The 23,325-nt window shown below is 32.4% G+C and overlaps 2 protein-coding genes across 3 annotated transcripts in view; both read right to left on the reverse strand.

Annotated features, from left to right (window-relative positions):
* Positions 1-5,788, reverse strand: part of LOC134270662 (uncharacterized) — a 32,505-nt gene extending 26,717 nt beyond the window's left edge. Inside the window, exons 1-5 of the mRNA XM_062752897.1 lie at positions 5,779-5,788; positions 5,187-5,317; positions 4,859-5,006; positions 2,748-2,878; positions 1,989-2,139 (exon numbers count right to left, since the gene is read on the reverse strand). Of these exons, the coding sequence (XP_062608881.1) occupies positions 1,989-2,139; positions 2,748-2,878; positions 4,859-5,006; positions 5,187-5,317; positions 5,779-5,788 (571 nt within the window). The remainder of the gene's footprint in view (positions 1-1,988; positions 2,140-2,747; positions 2,879-4,858; positions 5,007-5,186; positions 5,318-5,778) is intronic.
* Positions 5,789-13,835: 8,047 nt separating this feature from the next.
* LOC134270669 (DNA/RNA-binding protein KIN17-like) lies at positions 13,836-23,306 on the reverse strand. Of its 2 annotated transcripts, none has more exons than XM_062752914.1 (10): positions 23,109-23,306; positions 22,664-22,758; positions 22,212-22,378; positions 17,688-17,921; positions 17,220-17,277; positions 16,451-16,598; positions 16,106-16,228; positions 15,629-15,728; positions 15,009-15,109; positions 13,836-14,494 (listed from the first exon to the last, which is right to left on the reverse strand). In XM_062752914.1, the coding sequence occupies exons 1-10, from the start codon at positions 23,226-23,228 to the stop codon at positions 14,423-14,425; spliced, it is 1,218 nt and encodes a 405-aa protein (XP_062608898.1). In that variant the 5' UTR covers positions 23,229-23,306; the 3' UTR covers positions 13,836-14,422. The 2 variants fall into 2 exon arrangements, with proteins under 2 accessions (XP_062608898.1, XP_062608896.1); XM_062752912.1 differs by having other exon boundaries at positions 16,451-16,616.
* Positions 23,307-23,325: the final 19 nt, after the last annotated feature.

Here is a 23,325-nt window from a genome sequence, read left to right on the forward strand (position 1 = left end):
TTAAGTACGCCCTATGGTTATAAAACATATACATTTCAAAATGAAGCATACTGATCTCTATTTATTCAAATAGAATAAAATTTCACACATGAACAAAACAAATACTTTTACCCATGATATTCTGCTCATTCAAATATTTTTTGAGATGTATAAAGAATATTGACATCGTCAACGAACTTTTCAGACAACCCTCGTATAAATCATTAACTGCTTTTGACAAAGGGAAAATCAGCTGAAATTCTATTTGTTTAAATGATTAGTAAAGCAACTCTTAAAAGGGAAATTAAGGAAGTCTTTGAGCAAGATATGAATTTAAAACATTGAAAACATATTAAAGTAGGCAATATGACAATGCTTCAGATTAACTACTTTAGTCAAAACAAAGGCTTCAGTTTACATTACGAATATTGACATCGTCCACAAACTTTTCATACAACCCTCGTTTAAATCATTAACTGCTATTGAACAAAAAAAACCGGGAAAATCAGTTGAAGTTCTAATTGGTCAGTTCATTCGTAAAGCCACTCTTGAATAGGAAATGAAGGAAACTTGGGGTAAACAATGAATTTAAGACATTGAAATCAACTTAGAGTAGGCAATAGAGAAAAGGGTTTAAGATTAATTAAGTAAAAACCAAAGGCTACAAAAAATTGAAGTAGGCCTTGATCACCTTTTACACTTTTCAAACGGTGAATGACATTTTTCTACTGACCGATTGTACTGTGATCTTTTTGCAAACTAAATGTGAATTTAAATCAATTATACGATTGCTACCTTTATCAAACTTTCGATTTATATACAGGCTAATTCTTTGATATCCACCACACCATTGATTCTTATTTTTCGAGCATCTTTGACTACAATCCATCTCATCTTTACGAATTGTTTTTCCTAGATCGCCACACAAACAGTGCTTTCCATCCTACAATTAAATCTGTGCTTGAATAATTTTAATCATTTAACAAAATATATGACGTACAATTAACTTGATTAACGAAGATGGCTTCAAGAATAATGTTTTTAATGCTAAAATTACAACAAAAATTCTATTTGCAAATTGCAGGATGCATATTGAATTAAGAAAAAAAAACAAATGTTGAATTACCGTTACACCATAGAAATGAAAATTCTCTTTTTCACAAAATGTCTTGCACAAATCAAGACTGCCGTAGTTCCAAGCTATTTTGCCATTTCTCAGAGTTTTCACACTACCGCTTTCGAAACAACCAATATAATCTAAAACAAAATATGTAAAAGCTTTCGATACAAAAAAAAGAGTCCATGCTTTCATTAAGTGAATTAAAAACTAATCTAATCATAATTTTAAAAAATTCCTTCCTTTGAATCCATTTGTTTTTCGACATTACAGCCTCAAACACTATCTACAGTATAATATCTCAATATGTTGTTATATGCATAGTCAAATATATTACATATTATAGATGCACAGATATTTGAATGCAGAATTCACGATAACGTAGTCGGTGGAGTACTTATTCAGTTAACGATAGGTCGTGTCTTACAATCCATAACGTGAATTTTCTCTCGTCCAGATCCGCGTGGCGCAGTGGTTAGAGCGTCTGCTCTATAGTCGCGAAGTGAGGAGTCAATCCTTACGTCGCAGGTTCGAATTCCACTGTGTAACGTGGAGACCGGTCCCTTGAATGAGACTGTATAAACCAAAGTCCCGTGTCGCACTAAGTGCTGGCACGAAAAAGATCCTTCCCTGCTCAATGGCCCTGAGTGCCGAGTATAGGACAAAATCTGCAGCTCTCCATCGGCAAGTGGTGGCGTCTCAATATGATTGAAAAGTTCTCAAGAGGGACGTTAAACAATATACAATCAATCTTTTGTGCATTTTGAAGTGAACATGTTGTTTCCTTCGAAGGAATTTTTAAAACCAAGGTACCGTATAATGGTAGGCGTTTTAAACAAGTTGTACTGTTTTATTTATTTTAGAATTTAATATGTTACTTATTTTTTTCTACCTTTTTCATAATTGGGATTTTTATAAACACTTATTTTCCCACGTCCACCACAAAACTGTTTATCATTTCCGCTGCATTTGGAACCGCATTCTCTGTCAGGCTTCTTGACACTTTGTGAAAGCGAGCTCCCACAGAAACACTGATTGGAAGCCTACAAAAAAGACAATAATAGTTATTGACTTAATTCATACTTTTAAATTCCCTTTCAAATTTGATGTAGTTTTAAAATACTCACAAACACATTTATCTACAAGTACGATTTATGTGTATGATATTATAAGCTGTTTATGTTTAGGTAATGCTACATTAAAAAGGAAAATTCATGATTGAAAAGCTGGATCATCATAATATTTATCAAACTGTTTGCTATCAATGTCTTCTTCTAGTAAACATATACACATAAACAAAAGAAAATACCTCTAAGCGGTTTCTAATTTCGATTTCAAGTGTAATAATCGAGTCAAAGGAGGATTTTCTATGACTATTTTTCATTCATCAAATGTTGTTTTTCGATATGTTCAAATGTCACACCACAAAATGGAAAATCAGCGGTACCAGAAGTTTCCAAAAAATTATGTAACTATATGGCATTTTAAAAATTGATATTCTTTATTAAAACACCAGTACATTTGTAGGAAACACCTTTCATAAAATCAAATGGCTTCTAAAAGAAAAGCGTCTCCATATTTAGTGAAAAATACTCGAGAGGGACGTTAAACAACATACAATCAATCAATCTAAAAGAAAAAGAATAAGAACCTCCAAACCGTAGAATTGTTCATCCTGGTGTTGACAGAATTCTTTACATTTCTCCACAGTCATGGAATCAGAGGTACTGTTTTCCCCTTTCAATATCCGGTCTGACTGGTCCTGGAAGCATCCTACATATCCTATAAGGATCATATTTTTTAAAATATGAAAATATAATTCTTATTTTTTATCAAATCCATACTACGATTAAAAAATACCTTGACTTTAAACAACAAGCATGTTTATTTCTCTAGCGTTTCATTTCGATGATTAAAAAAATCGGTATGTACGAGGCTTTTCTTGAAAGTTCTAGGGCTTATGTCATATACTTTTTTAAGCAAATGCCATATGTTATTCAAGGAATGAAGCGTTTTATAAAAAAGCGTAAATTGTCCCAAATTAGGTTATATCGTATAACATAAGTTGAAATAAGCTTCATTCCTATCATTTATTTTCAGTGTAGACTATGAGACAATTTTTTCTCCGGAAAAAGACTTTTAATATTTAGAATATTATTCTAAAAGTAAAAGTAAAAGTAACATGAAGCGGAGTAATACGTTTTTTACGTAACTCTTTGTTACCTAGGCAAGTTATGATATACAAAATGGAAAAAATCGTTTATTCAATCAATTGACGTGTCGCAACTAAAATTAAATTATTCTATTTTGTTAGAAATAGATTTGTATTATAAATTTGTAAAATATCCTAATTTATTTATAACCTATTTAGAATAAAAAAAAATCCAAAAATCCAATAGCGAAACATGTGAAAATTAAAAAAATTTACGAACAAATCACTATATAATGTTTGGCGTCATCTTTTCAGCAAAATGGAGTAAAAACAATAAATAAAAGATCAACGATTAAATTAACAATTTTGACATTAATTCAGATTATAAATTATAGCTTGATATTTTGCATCGTTGAAAAGAAATCATGTTGAGAAGATATGTAGTCCTCACTGAAATGATAAAATTGATGACGTTGCAGAACGTCAAGAAACAGAAGATATTGAGGCAATTCTGAGTAAAAATCCTTATTAAACTCTTAAAATGTTTACGAAATAAAATAAATATGTATGTCACGGGCAAGTCATGCATGTATGTGTAAATGGTACAAATGGTATTTAAATGAAAGAGACTCTGTATAAAACGAGGGCAATCTACGAAGAAACAAAACAACTGTTAAATGCTAGACCAAACTTGAAAAAGTTGGAATGTCAAGGAAAGACATTGGCGCTCCAGAGTTGCCGATTTTGTGAAAGCACAGTTTAGTGGTAAAAGAAATTAATGCATTGGCAAAGGAAATTGCACACCGAGATTAGTTGGTAAAGAAATGAATGTCAAGGGATAGAAAATGTTTCTTATGAGTGGGCATTGCGCTTTACTTTGAAAAAAATGTAAAGGGATGATGCAGTTTATTTTTAAGAAATTATCGACGCTCGTTTTGACGCTTCATTGCCATTAAGCAAGCTCTATGGTTAAAAAATCATTTTGATTTCAAAATGAAGTATATTGATCTCTATTTATTCAAACAGATTACAACATCACACATCAACAAAACAAATACTTTTACACATGATATTCTGCTTATTTTAAATTTCTTGAAGGAAGTATTAGAAATATTAAAATCGTCCATGATCTTTTCAAACAACCCTCTTAAAAATTATTAGCTTCTCTGGAAAAACGCGAAAATCAGCTGAAATTCTAATGATTCGCAACTCTTGAACGGAAATAAAGGAAAACTTGGTTCAAAATATCAATTTAAAACATTGAAAACAACGTAAAGTAGGCAATAGGACCAAAGCTTCAGATTTATTACTTCAAGCAATGTCAAAGCAACAATATATATTACGAATATTACCAATACTAATTAGTCTATTTTTTCATTTAATCACTCTTGAACAGGAAATTTGGGGCAAAATATCAATTAAAGACATTGAAATCAACCTAAAATAGGCAATTGAAAATAGGCTTAAGATAAATTAATTAAGTCAAAGGAAAGGTTACTAAAATTAAAAAAGACCTTACTATTCAAACAGCGAGGGCCATTTTTCTATTGGCTGACTGCGATCTATCTGAAAATCATATCTAAGTTTAAAGCAATTATATGATCCTCTACCTTTATCAAAGTTTCTATTTATATATAGGCTTATTCTATGGTATCCACCACAAAACTGATCTTGATTTTTTGAGCATCGTTGACTACACTCCATCTCATCTTTACGAATTGTTTTTCCTAGATCACCACATACACACAACTTGCCATACTGCAATTAAATCTATGCTTAAAAGATCTTAATCATATTGAACAAATTATGACAAAAACTTTCTTGATTAACAAGGAGAGCTTTATAAATAAAGTTTTAAAACTAAAAACAGCCAGAATTTTTTATTTGCAAAACGCAGGATGCATATTGAATGAAAATGAAAGATAAATGTTGAATTACCACTAGACCATAGAAATGATAATTCTGCTTTTCACAAAGTGCCTTGCACAAATCCACACTGCCTAAGTCCCCGCCTAATTTGCCATTTCTCAGCGTTTTGCCACCTTCGTATTGGAAACAACCAATATAATCTAGAAAAACATAAAGAAAAACTTTGGATACAAAATAAGAGTCCATACATTCATAAAGTGAATTGAGAAACTAATCTAATAATAATCTTAATATTTTGTTCATTTGAATCCATTTGTTTGTCGACATCACAACATCAAACACTATCTACAGTATAATATCTCAATGAGTTGTTATGTTCATAGCCGAATATATATCATATTACAAATATTTCAATGCAACATTCTCTGTAGCTGAGTCTGTAGAGGGCTCATTCAGTTAACGGAAGGTCGCGTGTTAGAATCACTTACTGAAGTCGAGAAAAATTAAGTGAATTTTCTTTCATTCAGCGCTCAAAACTTTGAAGTGAAAGTATTGGGTCCTTTGATGATTTAAAAAAAAAAGAAGGATAAAAGTAATATTTCTGTCTGTTGACTAACACTTTATCATAGGAATAGGTATAGTTCACAAGAGCATTATCTACGGAGTGACATCTAATATAAGGCAAATTATTGCAAATTTAAACAAGTTCATTGGACGAGAATATCAGCACTTCTCGTTCATGGTCTTTACGATATATTTGGTCGCCCGCGTAGTGCAGTGGTTAGAGCTTCTGCTCTAGAGTCGTGAAGTAAGAAGCTGATCCTAACAACTTGTGTTCGAACCCCAGAGTGGGACGTGGAGACGTACAGACCTTTCCTTCGGATGATACCGTATAAACCGAGATCCAGTGTTGGAGTAGGTACTGGCATAAAAAAGAAAATTTCCTGCCCTATGTGCCGAGTATTAGACAAAATTTATTTGCAGCTCTTCACCGGCATGCGGTGGCGTCTCCATTTGAGTGCAAAATTCTCGAGAGGGACGTTAAACAACATACAAACAAACAATGACTTTGTCAGCAAGTACAATAGATGAAGTGAAATAATTGCTGACTGACATTTTTTCCTATGCTTGATCATGACTTGAGGCACACAACAAGGGATTCTTACTTTTCTATGCAGACTTTCAATGCAATATTTAGTTTGAATTATATTTGCTATTTGCTCAGTTATTATTTATTTGTTATTTATACAGAATTTCTTTATTCACGCTAAAATGTCAGTATTTTAGCGATGTAAAGACTGCCATAACTAAAATAGACAAATGGTTACATGGTACAATTCATAAAAACAATTAACTCATCAACCATCAGAAAAAAATACTTCAGTCTATTTGTTAACAGAGCTGCTATGATAATTGTTTAGTAAGAAAGATTAAAGTGGAAATATTTATCCTTCTTTTAAAAAATTTTGTTGATTTTTAATTGCTTATATATAAATAGTTCAATAATTATCAAAATATCACTGCAAATACGAACGTTCAAAAATAAAGGCCAAAAAACTACAGTATCTGCTTTATGCTAAAGACAATAATTATTAATACGTTTCCAAAATGTGTATTTGAAAAAAAAATTAAGGGGGCCGACTGGTGGTTTATTGTGCAATACCTACAAATTGAGAAACTCTTAAATTCAGTGTACATGCCAATTTTGCGTAAAATATTTTAAAGGACCGTCTCAAATTACTGTTACCTTACTACAGTATGATATAAAAAGTGCCATTTTTTGCACTATGAGGCAAATTATACAAATACTACAATAGACTTTTTGCTAAAATTATAATATATGATGTCATTGAGTAGTACTATATTGTACATTATATGTAAGAAACACTTAATTTAACTGTCCACTTTCCAAAGGGGACATCTCAAAATGCGCAAAATTAACGATTTATCCTGTTTTCATGGACTACTGCATTATATGACGGATACAAAAGATAAGTACGTACTAAAAACATTTAAATGACCAGGAGATTCGCAATTGTCCATGTTTGAAATTTTCAAGAACATATGTTGAATACATTTTCTTTTTTAACTTTTTTTTTATTTCCCCCTTCTTTAAGAGATTCAATGTATCAGAACGTCAAAAACACAATAACTATTTCGTCGTCAATTTACCTTATATTATTTTAAAATAATTTTAAAAATCAGTTATAAAAATTGTATTTAATTTTTTTTAATCTTTAGTTATATTTAATGTGTTATAGTGAACAAAAAAGTTGCTTAAAAACAGTTAATACAATTCATTTTAGTAGGATGGGCAAAAGAAACCCAAGTCGGTCCCCTTAAAGTAATAATTTAAAAGAATCGCTCTCTGTGTTTATATTTTCTCTTTATTTAATCGCCATAGTGGTTAGAGCGTCTGCTCTACAGTCCCCAGGTAGGGTTTGATTCCACCTGTGGGACGTGGGGACCGTGTCGCAGTAGGTGCTGGCAGGAAAAAGATTTCTCATTGCTCAGTGGCCGTAAGTGCCGAATGTAGGACAAATTTTGCAGCTTTTCAATTTTCACCAACAAGTGGTTGCGTTTCCATACAAGTGAAAAATTCTCGATAGGGACAGTAAACAAAATACGTTATTAATCAATCCATCAATATTGATTTCATATTCGCATCTCTCAACGGCTTGGAGTTTCCGATTTTATTGGAACATGTCAAGAAGTTAGAAATGTCAATCCCGATGCATGGGGAATCCGCAACGTTAGAAAATATTTATTTCAATATCGTCATAAACACAAAAGGACATCCGAGAAGATGTGTGCATAGCTGTAAAAATTGACTGCGCTCACTCTAACGGTTTCATCGTCCGACATATTACGAGAAATGTTTACTGTGACAACACAAACAAGAAGCCGTTTTCGAAAATACCTTGAAATAAATCAATCTGCGGTCAAGAATACTGTATACTGCGATTTTTACGCCCCTTTCGCCCTAAACTCATTTGAGCAAACTTAAAAGGGGACGAACTTAAACACTTATTCATCTCTTATACGTGTATAGTCTTGCTAACTAGACCAATCTAGAGAACCAAGTGATCTAAACCAGGTATTCTTATATAAAATTTGTAATTCCTAACAAGTAATATACAGTTAGGCATATCATTGAGGGAGTTAGCAAGATTCCAATTCCCCAAGGCCAGAACTATTAACAGTCCTATTTAAATAAGTAGAATGAACAATTATCAAAGTTTTCGCAAAAATGGGATTAGAGGAGATTTAATATGATAAAAATTTCTATATATTACATGGAATAAGGAAGGTAAACAGAAAGGACCTTTTTGAGAATATTTTACATTTCATTTGAAAGCTATATATTTTGGTTGAGATTCCTTGGTTTGAAATACATGATTATAAAATTCTTACAAAATAAGTCGAAAACACACTCATTTGCCTTTTAAAAGCCAGTTTAATTTGTCGTTTATCTTTTTTTCCCACAAAAATATTGCGGCTGTGGTTTATATTGACTCTATAAAGAGGGAGGCAACCCTACTCTGAGAAAGAAAGAGGGGGAAATTAGGCTCTGGTGTGAGATTTCCCCTCAGGGGAGAATCCTACTCTTAGACTAGAGAACGATTTCCGGGGGGGGGGGGGGGGGGGAGAAACTGGCTATGGGGGAAATCCTACTTTACAACACCAGTTTAACTTTAGGAAATTTTACAAAATATTGAAAATGTAAATTCATTAAACAGAATCTGACGTATCAAATATAACTATCTTTTTATATATAATATAAGTAAACATAAAATTGTCCAATGCTAAACCGGTCGATGATATTTATCACTGGATAAGCACACAAATTTGTTTTAAAATCAAAAGGATAAATAAAAACAAAGTTGAAATTTTAACAGCTAGCGTCTTGCGTTCATTACAGACTTTTTTTTTAAATCATGAAGAATTCTACATACTAACCTCAAAAATCATTATATTATTAAATGTTAAAACTGAAATCTTGAAATCGAAAATTTGAAGAAAAGGTCGTATTTTGCGTAATATTTTTTTAGCATAAGCTAAGAGAAGTTATATTTTGGGGAGAGAAGATGAATAAAATCAGGAAAAAACGAATAGTAATTAGGTGCAAAAATTTGACAACAGCTTATAGAACGTTAAAGTCACCAATATTCAGGCTCGAAAATTGAGAAAATAATTCCTCTAATTTACAACATCCCTCTCTCATCTGAAATCTAAAATTCAAAATTAATTAAAATTGAAAGAAAATATTTCATTCATACCTGTTCTTCCATGCTGAGCTGTAAATGAAATAATAATTAAATTCTATGCAAAACAATGTGTCGTTAAACGTCTGTCTACAATTTAAAAAATTATAAATCTTTTAATATTTATAACATAAACTTCTCTATTTCATATTCGATGGACCGAGAATAAAGCTTTTATGTATTAAACAACACAGATTAAGGACAGACGAGACGGTCCTTAATAATAGATAATTTTTTCTAAGAGTTTGTCATTGAAGTATTGCTACTTTAACATTTTTACACACAAGAAATTGAGGTACCTTATCAGGCATTTCTGCAAGATACCAGGGGTAGTTTTTCTTATATAATCCTTTTGGGGAAGAAAAATAATTTTCCAATTTCAAATGTTTAAGTGTTTGGATTTTTTAAAAACGTTTAGAAACTGGTTAAGAAATCAGAATGTAATTAAAATTTTGAATATTTTTCATACATTACGAATTTCACAAAACAGATTTTGAGGAACGTCTCATCTGACCTTAAGTTAACATACAGAAAACCCGTCGGAACTTCACACATTAATATCCAAGGCAAAGAGAATTCTGACTTCCAGATGCTCTTATTCAACTGAATTAGGATTTATGCATCTTAAGGCCATTTGTAAACATTCTTTTGGAGCAAGATATTAACTTATAAAAACTCTTTAAAAAAATATTATTCTGCTTTATTTTATATATTTTCAATAAATCAAATGCTATTAGAAATACTGAACGAATTAACGAATGAATCAAAAAATTTAAATATTTGGAGAAGGCAAAATACGAAGGTTGTCCGGTAAAATCGTCTACAAAGTGTTCTCTCTCTCTCTTTTATAGAAAATAATGGGCACATCAAGCTGAAATTTTCAGCAATTGCTTATTATATTTATGTACATCTTATTTTTTCTGGTAAAATACAGAAAAAATTAACATTTTATTAAACTTGAATGTACAAAGGGTTGGGCCCTACATCGCACGATTAAAAAACCAGGGTTTACAATTATTTAGATAGTTCACAATTATTATTTTGAAATGAAGTTATTAAAAGATATGATTGAAGTAAAAATTTTCACTATTTAATCCACTTTTTATTGTGTCGTCTGTTTGAAATTTTCAGGGAATAATTAAAAGTTTCCCGAGCATTTAAAATGGGAAAATGGTAAACCCAACACACCAAAAAATGGAGACATTTGATGACGTTACAGTGTACCGAAGAGCAGTTCAATTTGATTTTGAAGTTGTAATGACCCCTTAAGAAACTTGAAATGAATGCTGAAAAAAAAAACCCAAATAGCACCAGATCTTTAGTGCACAATTGAATGTGTAGTTTTCTTACCGAACTCTTTTCTGATGGAATCTCAGGTTGGAATAAAAGATATGAAGGACAAATAGGTCTTGCTACGTTACATGTAATAGCCAAAAGACGTTGTCACCGTATAGACCGTCGATGTAAAATTTTAAGTATTTTGTTGAATGATATAGTGAGACTCCTGTCCATAACTTGCTAATAAATCTTCAGAAGGTTCAATATGTGTGTGAGATAATGGTTCCTCAACTGTTAATGGAGGATAAAAGGGAAGCTCATGTATGTGCATCAATGAAACTCCAAAATTTAAGAGAGACTCATCCAACTTGTATTTTTTGCAGAAAGAATACGTAAAATTGCATTGTATGTATCATGCGTGCACCATAAGGCATAACACAAACTCAGTGTAAGTTTATTTATGAACATATCTTGTATATCTTTTTTGAAATTTGCAATGTATATTGACGAAAATTGTACTTAAAGTAGTAAAAAATTTAGAACGCATTGATGATTATCTGGAAAACTTTTCCACGATTTTACCGTCGACCCTAGCTAACTTTAAAAATTAATGTCTAAGAAACAACGTGGGTATAATACACATAACTTTGAGAATTAAAAGACATCTTCTGACCATTTTCAATTACTCAATATCTAATTTTCAGAACCTGAGGATTGGACTACCTTAATGTGCATATTATTGAACAGCGAAGATTTTTGCTCACTTAAGAATTTTCCTTATTCGTTCGTTTTCCTGAAAAATGTTTTTTTTTTTTTACTTGATTGACATTTATCATTAGTGCTTGATTTTAATTCTTTAACCGACAAGAGAACAAATTATAGTCAGAGATTACGCTGTTCCTCCTACCTGAACAAAAAATTAAAAATCCGATAAATAATATGAAATGCATGTTTATCTCTTGAAGCAGTGACCACCGCCTTAAATTTTTAGGTGAGGAACGTCTGTATTGTGACTTCCTGGTCTTTCAGTATAATGTATAAAGCATCGATCAGATTACATGTGAATGTATATATTGTTTATTTAAATTACAACAGATGGATCACGAAATGTAACGTGTTTAGGGTAATTAACATTATAGGTTTTTTTTCTTTTGTGCATAGTTGTGGTCAATTTGCACTGTGATCAGAGAAAAAAAATGATTTAAACTTTGGATAAATAAACTGATTCCAGGCCTTTCGTATACGTTAAAAGCCTGAAAAACTAAAAAACGAAATGGATCAACAAATTTCAGGTGTATCCCTTGGAAAATTCGAAATTATTTCTTGTAAAAAAAAAAAAAAAAAAAAAAAGTTTACAACCATTCTACAATTATATGACCGATTAAGAATTTTTCATGTCTTTTAAGTCTATTTCTTATCAATTGGTGAAGTGTTTTTCCGTGTATTTTGCATCAAAAGAAATTCTGAGACAATGACAATAATCTATATAGTCCCGCCCTAGCACTAGAACCCCTGACCCTGGGCCACGAATTTCACAATTTTGGTAGAGGATTCAATGTTCATTACATTCATGCCAACAGTTTGACTGCTTGATGTCCAGGAGTAAAGAAGAAGATTTTTAAAGATTGCAATAATTTTAGTGGTTTTGGCCCCACCCCTCAGGCCACAGGGGGGCGGGTACCATGAAATTCACAATTTTTGTTCCCCTTTACCCATAGATGCTGTATACAAAATTTGCTTGAAATTCGTTCAATGGTTTCAGAGTAGAAGCTGAAAATGTTCAAATGTTAACACACAACGACGGACGAAAACGGATAACAATAGGTCACCTGAGTTACTCAGGTGACCTAAATATATAAAATTTCTACATTTTTTTTTCTACAAAGATAGGCAATCAAAAATTATAAACCTCAGCATGACAAATGTTGTCTGTGAATGCGAAAAGCAAATCTCACATATTTTTTCTAGAAAGTGTGCATCTTAAGTTCAGTATTGATGCAAATATAATTCATTTCTAAAGCCACAGTTTGGAGTCCGCATATACTCTCTTGGGAGTGTTCATCGAGGCATCATCCATGCATGTTTGGTCTTGTCACATTGCGCGTCTTATATGAGAATGGACCTAAACCTTAATCCTAGTCACTCATCTGGAAAATCTAGGCCAATTCCAGCTGCTGGTAGTGTCCATCCCTAGATGCATGATCCCTGCATGTTTGGTCTAGGTTAGGCTTTGGAATGGACTTGCTTCTAAAAAGTTGAATCAGAAGCTAACGCTGTTACTGACGTGGGAGATACAATAGCATTTAAGCTAATTTCTTAATTAATTGGGTCAAGTGAGCTACGAAATCTAATTCATTACAAACACAGATGTTATTGCCATTATATGAATATTATGATTTTTGGGGGAGTCCCTGTAAAATACCATGATTTTATCAAACTCTGACTCAACAAAATTAAGGATATACCGTATAATCCCTATTAACCGCCCCCTACCCCTATAAGCACCCCCTTGGGTCTTTTTCAATTGTCAGGGCCCTTTGTACAGTGATTAAAATTAAATGGAATCGTATCAGAAAATTGAAAAAAGTGAAAACGAAACTTGGCCATTATCCAATTTCTCATAGGAAAATGAATAATTTAGCATAATTTGCGTGGATTATGTTCACTTTAAGTAAAGTTAAACATTATTTTTGTACATGTAGTTCATTTTATTTATTCTTTTTCAAAATATTTTTCAACAGAAAATGAATAATTTAGCATAATTTGCGTGGAATATGTTCACTTTAAGTAAAGTTAAACATTATGTTAGTACATGTAGTTCGTTTTATTTATTCTTTTTCAAAATATTTTTTGAAGTTAAGATATGATATTAAATATAACAAAGAGAATACCAAAATAATCCCCCCCTTTTTGCAATTTTCTAAGCGCCCTGGGTGGTTAATAGGGATTATACTGTAGACCGATTTCATATTCTATTACAGTAGAAGTTAGATCTTTTTGGTTTTAATTATTATTTTTTCTTTATCAGTAAACTTGTGTAATCCAAAGCAAGTTTTTGACTTAATACTTCTCATAGCATTTTCTGTGGTCAGTCTTGAAGTATACTGCAAATTACAACAGGTTTATAATGAATTCATTGCATGGATATAACAGACTCTGGATACAGCAAAGTTAATTCACAGGGACCAAGTACTTTGCTTTTATTAAATCAACCAATTTTTGCTGCCTAATTATAAAAAATGTACATTACAGGTAGAGTCAAAAATATATATTTACATCACAGTCAGTTATTTCTGTAATAAATTTTTAACCTATGGTATTACATGTATAACTTTTACAGGAAAAAAGAGCCTGTGATTTACATATGTATTTGGAATATAAAATCTTTCCATACAATAACAAAAGCGTATATAAATTAAAAGAATGTTTTTTACATCTTCACAAAATCTTTCAATGGACAGCTGCATTAAAATACTCTCTTTTTACACAATTCTGTGCATCAACATAACAATATACTTGTAGATCATGTTTCATAAAACACAGTTAGGAGTTGTCTTAACTGCTTTTAGTGAAATTGACAGTAAATAGGCAAAGTATTGCCTGTTAACTAAAATAGCTATCTTCCCTTCCTACAGATGCCTGTGTTTTTAAAACATAAGTCCAGCTCAATCTCTTTGACACAATTAAAAGACATATATAGTCACAATTTAATTGTATTTTTTCTGTCTTTCAAATGTTTTTTTCTGCATTGGACACACAGCTTCAGGTTTGGTTAAAAAGTTTACTGATATCTTCATACTGAACATTGTCCACAACACGCCCTTTTAATGGACCCTGAAAAAAGAAAGAAAGTAGGGAAAAATTCTTAATTCTTTTTACCATTTATTGACATGTACAGTTTTTTAAAACATATTTTTAGATCTATCACTGAAAGTCTACTATCACAAAGTAATGCATGAACATCTTATCTAACATTAAACCACAAAGCACATTGTGTGAACAAGAGATTCTTCAAAAGAAGAATTTCGAAGATTTTTCTAGTAAGTTTGAATTCTAATTGTGGCCCCACTGATCCTGGGATTGTTCACAGACAGATGGAAGGGCACACAGACATTCAAATAGATGGACATCAAATCAAAGAGAAACAAATAAATCTCACTTAAGTGAGCTAAAAATTATCAAAACTAGCAATTTACACCTTCAGGTAGAAGTTCACAAAGAATCACAAGTGGATATTGCATGATATTCTTAATCAATAGAATCTTTTTCTTAGTTTATTGATAGATCAATAGCAAGGGACTATTACAGATTTTAAAACAATCTACATTATTGTGAATGTGTTACTTACAGAATGTATAGACACTGTACAACTGAATTTTTTCTCATCAATCCCCTCCAGAACAGCATCATGACCTCTGTAGGCACCGTTCACAATCTTCACCAGTTTACCTTAATGGGAGAAACAGTTTATCAGTCTACAATATAATCATATTTAAGCATTTTTGATTGTAAAAAATATTCAAGTTAATCTATTAAAACTAAACAATAAATGTGATATCTACTGGCTTGAGACTTTTCCTTAATAAAATAGTCCTGTCCTAATTTTGATCTCATATCTTGAGTCAAAATATCTCCCATACAAAAGACATACTGTATTTACTTGCCTGTAAGTTGGTCTGCATATAAGTCAGTTGTATTTTTTCAGCTTATATGGAAAGGAGTGACGTTCTAAAATACCAGTCTTTTAATAACTCGCCTATTAGTCTGACAATGAGTTTTTGTCCAAAATTCAACTCCCAAAAAAACAACTTATAGGTGAGTATATACGGTATGTTACATTACTAAGTAAACATATTCCACTACAACTGATTCTTCATATCTGCAGTATGTATATAGGAATTGTATGCCTGTTGCCCAGTCTAAAATGAATATTGTTAATACAAGTCCAAGCTAGCTGTGTCTTCCTACCTTGAGCTGGTATAACAGTCTCTAAGTGATTCTGGTCTACCCTGACTTTGTTTCCTGAGTCTAATGTTTCAATCACAGCCCTGTACAGGTCCTGGACCTCCTGAAATCAAAAGCCTTCAGATAACAATATTGTGGTTGTCAAAGAGTTAATAACTGATAAACTCAATGTCTACATGTGTCACATTTACATGTACAAATCTGTATTAACCATTTATACAAATCATGAATTTATCCATGTGTAAAAGAGTACACCTACTGTACCTTACACAAGTCATTAAAAGATTATTAATTTTACTGCTCCCTGGGGTTGAGTTCACTGGCATATTTAGAAGGGGCCTGGGACCCACTTTTGAGGAAAAAATATACAAGTCATAAGGTTTGATTAATCAATTTTTTGGTGTGGCTCTAGGCCCCTACTATGACTCCAAAATAGCCCCCCCCCCTTTCAAAATTTCTGCATTCTCCACTGGAATTTACCTTGACCACTGCCTTTTTCTTGTGGAATTTCTCCCCAAGCTTCTTTGTGACAATCTTGACAACAATGCCTTCCATCAGCCAGTAATCTTTTCTGTTTGTTTTCTCTTTCTTTTTCTCTTCAAACTAATCCAATAAAAGAACAGATTTTGAATATAGGCATACATGTAGCTGGATGCAAATTATCTTCAGTTATTGCTTTGCTTATATCAAAAATAAAATATTTTATGTGGAGTTTGTATGAAGGACATAGAAGTAAGGAGATAGTCATCATACATCCTTATTCAATGAATTTGTGCAGTAAAACAATTGTCAAGAAAATGACAAGTAACTGATAAACAAACTAACCTCCATGATTTCGTCCAGTGCTGATTTCCGTTTCTCTCCAGGCTTGGGAGGTTTGAAGGGGTCTTTTTTTACCTCCTTCTTGGGCTCTTCTTTTTCCCACCTGCTCTCCCTTTTCTTTGGCTTTTCTGGTTCTGTTGGTTTCTTTGAACTGAAAGGGTTGTCTGATCTGTCAGGGGAAATCAAAAATGGATTTAAATACATGCATGCATTATGACAATTTGTACTGAAGCTGAAGGGTATAAATCTTAGCTTGAAGACATAATCTTAATCAATTCTACATTATACCACAGATGATATTAGTATTACATTTATATATTCACATTTGCTGTGTTTTTCTAGCAAGCCAATTGTGAAATTGACTTGAAGACCATTTTCGTGTATACTCACGCGTAGAAATATACAAGGAGAAACGTGCGTTAATGTGACGTCACAATAAGGCTACAGCAACATTGGTAAAAATGCAATGATATAGGGCAGCGAGAAATTCAAATATGGAGTATATTTTAGTTGCTTTCAAACTTGTAAAATGTAAATATAAGTAATGTTTTTAAGTTAAGTGTGAATTATTGGTGTGTGAATCACACAGACTTGCACGTATGCATATTTTTCATGAAGCGCTAGCACGCTTCATTAAATATGCCTATGTGACAAGTCTGTGATTCACACACCAATAACTCACACAAAACTTAAAAACATTCCTTAAATAAGGTATTTATACATACTGTATAGGGTATACATGTATTGATGTATGAGAAAGATTACAACTTACTTCAATACTGAATTGTCTTCCTTTTTCTTGGGCTTCAGTCCAGAAAAACTCAGAGAAACTACAAAATAACAACTCAAACATTCATTATATGCACTAGATGAAACGATAACCTTATTCAACTTTTAAGTTAGTAATTTCAACTATGATCATTGAACATGTTTAAGTTATAGATGTGCATAAAAAGTATTATCATTATTTCACCCAAATTCTTAGTGTTCAAATTATTCTTTTATCAACAAAGAAGCCCTTACTAACAGGCATATTGTACATTTTTTACATGTGTTTATATTTGGATACCATTGAACTTTTATCAAGCAACAACATCTATTAGGATACAATGGATATTTCCATGCCTGTTGGAGTTCCCAAACACTCTTCTATACAACTGTAATCTTAATATTATGAAAAATTTAACATAATTAGGGACCCTTTCAGTTAACAAGCTTTGACTGTATTGATTTGCTTTACCCTTGTCCTCCTCATTCTCTCTCTTTAGTTCTGTATACTCTGTCTCCTTGGCTGACGTCCCCTGTTCTGCCGCCCGCTCTATTTGTTTCTGTATAAAAACAGCTGTCCTCTCCTCATCATCCATATCCATTTTCTCTTTCGCTTTCATCTGCTCCTGTTTCTTAATTGTCTCTGGATCGCGGTCAATATACTGAATGAACCAGCCTTTCTCTGTGTTGTCCACTACACATTTTCCTACAGAATCATTTGATTACAGGATAAATATGATATTATGATATGTGAAGATTAACTAGAAAACTGACCAGTCAGCAAGGGCCCCGCTGAGGAGTAGAAATATAAGGGTGCAGCTCAATGAATGAGAATTTTACTTGGTTACATTTTTTTTTATAAATATATAATATGAAGAGTAACAACTGTATTTTTTAAAATTTGAAGATAATTCCTGAATGTCCAAAAACCTGCATGCTGTAAAAAGTAACCTTGTATTTACAATAAAACAGGGAAAACCTCATGTTTTATTTAAAAAAAAAAACTAAATTAAATGTGTATTTTAAAAAGTTTTAAGCAGCTGTTTTATAATAAAATAATAAAATGCAAGCCTTCAGTGAATGCAAATATCACCCAGGGTTGACCTCAACTTCAAAACAAACATCAGTTACATACAAAGGTGTTCATTAATCTTCATGTGACAGATAAAGATAAGCCTCTAAATTTTCTGCTGCAAGCAAGATAATTAATCCCAGGGGATTAATTGTACTGCTCTCTCATCTTTTTCTTCTAAATTTACAATAAAAACTTTTTTCAGCACTGACAGAATGGGGTTATCATCTGATCACCTGTTAGAATTAACAGCATTAAGGCTGCAAAAAAATAAATAAAAAAATAAAATAGTAATAAATAAATAAAAAGGATATCTTAATATATATCTTGATTTCAGAAATCAATAAAATTATCATAAATCATTGTGTACAGTATTTTAACCAAAATAAAGTATGAACATTATTTTAAATCCATATTTCAGAGAATGTACACATCATTCAAAATTGACCTTAACTTCAAAACAAAGTTCATTTGCAGACAAATCTCAATGTGACAGATAAAGATAATGCTTAGGATTTTCTTCATGTGGAAGGTTAATTAATCCCAAAGGGCAAATTGCACAGCCTTCCCCAGTTTATATTGGTAACATTCTCAGAAGTTATCTCTCTTTGCCCATTCATTCTTATGCATAGTTCAGGAATCTACGTCACCACCCAGCTCAAAACCAGAAGACATAGAGAACCAAACTTAGCATCAAAATATGTATTTCTGCCTACTGAACTACCGTACCAAATTTGAACTTGATTGGGCAAGAATAAAAAAGTTATTAGAAAAAAACAGAAAATTTGTGGACGGAAGAATGACAGATGGACAGACAGAGTGATTACTATAGGGCACCCGCAAATTCTTGCGGGGCCCTAACTATATTTTCAGTCTGTTTTTCTTTCACCCAATATCAATACAAACTTCTTAAAAAAATCTTAATACATTCAAAACTTCATGTACTAGCTACATGTTCACAAATATTCTCAATTTGTATATAAACATATTTTAACAAAATTTTAATTACATTTAATTATATCCATTTATTCTGTTCTATAATAGGTGTCTTCTAGCTATTCCCACTTTTTAAAATTCTCCATTCCACCTATTCCCACTTGCAAATAACAATAGATGTTTTGATTAGTTAATTGGATTTTAAAGTAATTAGACTAATTACATCCCATCTTAGATTTACCTGTATTTTACCAGTATTTTGTACATTTTAAGACAGAAAATAAATGTATTCATAAAAAAATTATAATATTTAAAAAATAAAATAAATATATGAAAGAAATGCATATAAATAACTGAAGTTTAAAATAAATAAAAAGTTTAACAGAAAAATATACTAAAAATATACTTAAATTCATTTTTTTAAAGTATATAATTTATCTGCTATTTTTATTTGAAAAAGTCTAATTTCTCATTGAAATAGAAGTAAAAAGCCAGATTTTTAAATTTAAAATAGCAAATTTACCTGTCCTCTACTCCAACAGTGGTTTAATAATTACTGTTTTCACAGTAATGACATGTTTATTCAGCTAATTATTTGTTTACGCAAAAATTCCACCTACCCCCACATGAAATTTTACTTTTTTCTACCTGATTTTCAAAAAGTGGGAATAGCTTGAATAAACCCTATAATAATATCTGAACGTTACTTTTTTGCTTAGATGTATGTGAAGTATTTGAACAATTATGATAATGGGGGTCAGAAATTGATGTTGTTGAAACTCACTCTGTTGTTCAATGCTTTTCCACAAGTAAAACATAATAATTGGTAATATACAACTAGAGCCGAGCTCGTTGCAAAGCAACGAGTAGGTCTTCCGTCCTGTTTGACCGGAAGTAACTTTCATTTTAGAAAAAAAGAGTAATGAAGTCCAACAAGAGGCCCATGGGCCACATCGCTCACCTGAGAAGCTTTGACCATTCTGTTCTTTACCAGATTTCCTCCTTGTAATACATAATGCATCCCCACCCTACCCCACTGATCATAATTTAGACAATTTGAAATCTACACTGCCCTAGGATCCTTCCATGTGCACATAAGTTTCAGCTTTACTGGCCCAGTGGTTCTTGAGAAGAAGATTTTCAAAGATTTTTCCTATATATTTCTATGTAAAACTTTGATTCCCCATTGTGGCCCCGCCCTTCCCCCAGAGGTCATGATTTGAACAATTTAGAATCTACACTACCCCAGAATGCTTCCACATAAGTTTCAGCTTTTCTGGCCCAGTGGTTCTTGAGAAGAAGATTTTCAAAGATTTTCCCTATATATTTCTATGTAAAACTTTGATTCCCCATTGTGGCCCTGCCCTTCCCCCGGGGGTCATGATTTGAACAATTTAGAATCTACACAACCCAGAATGCTTCCACATAAGTTTCAGCTTTTCTGGCCCAGTGGTTCTTGAGAAGAAGATTTTCAAAGATTTTTCCTATATATTTCTATGTAAAACTTTGATTCCCCATTGGCCCCGCCCTTCCCCCTGGGGTCATGATTTGAACAATTTAGAAACTACACTACCCTAGGATTTTTCCACATAAGTTTCAGCTTTTCTGGCCCAGTGGTTCTTGAGAAGAAGATTTTCAAAGATTTTTCCTATATATTTCTATGTAAAACTTTGATTCCCCATTGTGGCCCCGCCCTTCCCCTGGGGGTCATGATTTGAACAATTTAGAATCTACACTACCCCAGGATGCCTTCACATAAGTTTCAGCTTTTCTGGCCCAGTGGTTCTTGAGAAGAAGATTTTTTAATGACCCCACCCTATTTTTGTCTTTTCTTGTTTATCTCCCCTTGTGAGGGAACTTGGCCCTTTATTTTAACAATTTAAATTCCCCTTCACCCAAGGATGCTTTGTACCAAGTTTGGTCAAAATTGGCCCAGTGGTTCTTGAGAAGAAGTCGAAAATGTGAAAAGTTTACAGATGGACAGACAGACGGACAGACGGACGGACAGCTAGACGGACAGACGGACAAAATGTGATCAGAAAAGCTCACTTGAGCCTTTGGCTCAGGTGAGCTAAAAATGGGTTATTCCTCCAAATATATGTTAAGTATAGCAAAATTAAGCCATTCTTGGGTACTTCCGGTTTGACCGGAAGTGACGACGACGGACGGAAAATTAATATTTAAGCTTCTAGTGACACATGTTACCCAAAAACCTGTCAAAAACGGCAAAAATATGCATTTTCTGACTACTTCCAGTTTGACCGGAAGTGACGTCGCCGGATGTATTTTGACGACCCCATTAGATAAAGCTTGATATTTTGAACAACTTTGCTTCTTTGATGTTTAACAAATTCTCAATACTTTTTGAGATATCTGGAAAAAAATGTTGGCCCCTCTAGGTCCCTTAATTTAGGGGTCAGCCCTTTTTTCGACATATCATTTGAAAGATCTTCTAATTCTGCACAAATTATGTTCTATATGTTTTAACAAAATATTTTTAGTTTAGAAGATAAAAAGAAAATTATGAGTAATTTTTGGTTCTTATAAGCGTTCTAATTTTTTACCCCTATATAGCGCCATTTTGAATAGAGAAATCGAAAAACAAAAACCGATGTGCACAACTTCAATCCTTCTATCATCTAAAATCAGTAGAATTTCTGCTCCAGCTTTAGCCGTCTCTGAGCCTTTGTCTGGAAACGAAAGCCTATAAATTTTCATTTAAAGGGAAATAACTCAAAACCGGAAGTGGCTTTTTGAAATTTTAGACAGCATTCTGATAGAGTTTATTAACGTCTATAACGTCTAAAAATTTGAGCAAAATCCGTTGAGAAATGAGCGAGATATGAGGCCTCAAAGTTGCGGTCTAGGAAGCAGAAGAAAAAAAAGAATAATAATCTTTACCAACAGAATCAGTAGAAGGTCTTCCGTTGGAAACAGAAGACCTTAAATATCTTCATAAAAAAATCCACTGACTTATAAGAGTTATACCTTCTCTTCCTAGCCATTTGACAAATTCTGTGAGTGACTCCCACTGTGTTGCATTCATGTGGACATGTTCTCGAAAAGCAATGTACTCCTGGTACACAATGTTACAGTGAACTCTTTTTGTACCAAATCTTCTCCTTAGCAGCTCCAAATAACCATCCATAAACTCTCTACAATTCAAGCCAAAGCAATTTAAAATTTGACATTTTGTAAATGATACAGATGGGGAGGGGGGTAGTAAAAGTATTGTATATATATGAATTTCTGAACAGGCCAGCATAAATATTTGTAAAGAGCCACAGACCATGGTGTCTTTTCTTTGGGCCATTTAATCAATAATCTTAGGCCAATCTGTCAGTGCCAAGGTGTTAGATGTGTTTGGAAGAGGTTTTGTTTGGCCACGAAGTCTGTGTTCTAAAAACCAAAAAAAAAAAAAAAAAAAATTACAAACTTACTTTGAGAAGTCATCGATGTATTGATCTGGATTTTCTGCAAACAGTAGCAGCTGCCTCTGATGAGACTCTGACATCATGTGACATTTAAATCCATTCTGAAAAAAAGAAAGAATAACTGAGTGTACAGGTAAACACAATTACACCACTTTTCAAACAGGTTCAGTAATAATTCAGAACTTGCATTTCATCATCAAGCAAATATGATGAAGGGTTATATAAGGCCTTTATTATCTTTTTTTCATAGTTTATTAATAATTTACCTAAAAGATTGAGTAATCTTTACAAATTGCATTTTTTGGCCCTGGTTTCCAAAGAATGTACATTAGATTGACAGGACCAATTTTTACACTTATTGTATATAAAAATTAAAAAAAATATTTCCGCCTTCACGAAAATTACTTTACATGAAAATTAAAGAGATAGAATTAGTCACTTACACACTTACCTCATCTCTGCATTGTTTTTGGCACATCTGACAATACCATCGCAATTTCTGTAAACCCTTCGCCTTTATACGATTAGCTATTGCTTTTGGTGTAAGAAAACCCCCTTTCTCTTTACCCATTTTTTTAAAAAAAAAATTGTGTTCGGTGAGAATACAACAAAAATGGAAATTTTCAGTTTGTAAAATTTGTAAACACTTGACTAGTTTCATCAATTTC

Source organism: Saccostrea cucullata, unplaced genomic scaffold (assembly GCF_032062105.1).
Source record: "Saccostrea cucullata isolate Sc308-1 unplaced genomic scaffold, CSIRO_AGI_Scuc_v1 ctg468, whole genome shotgun sequence".
NCBI classification, from domain to species: Eukaryota; Metazoa; Mollusca; class Bivalvia; order Ostreida; family Ostreidae; genus Saccostrea; species Saccostrea cuccullata.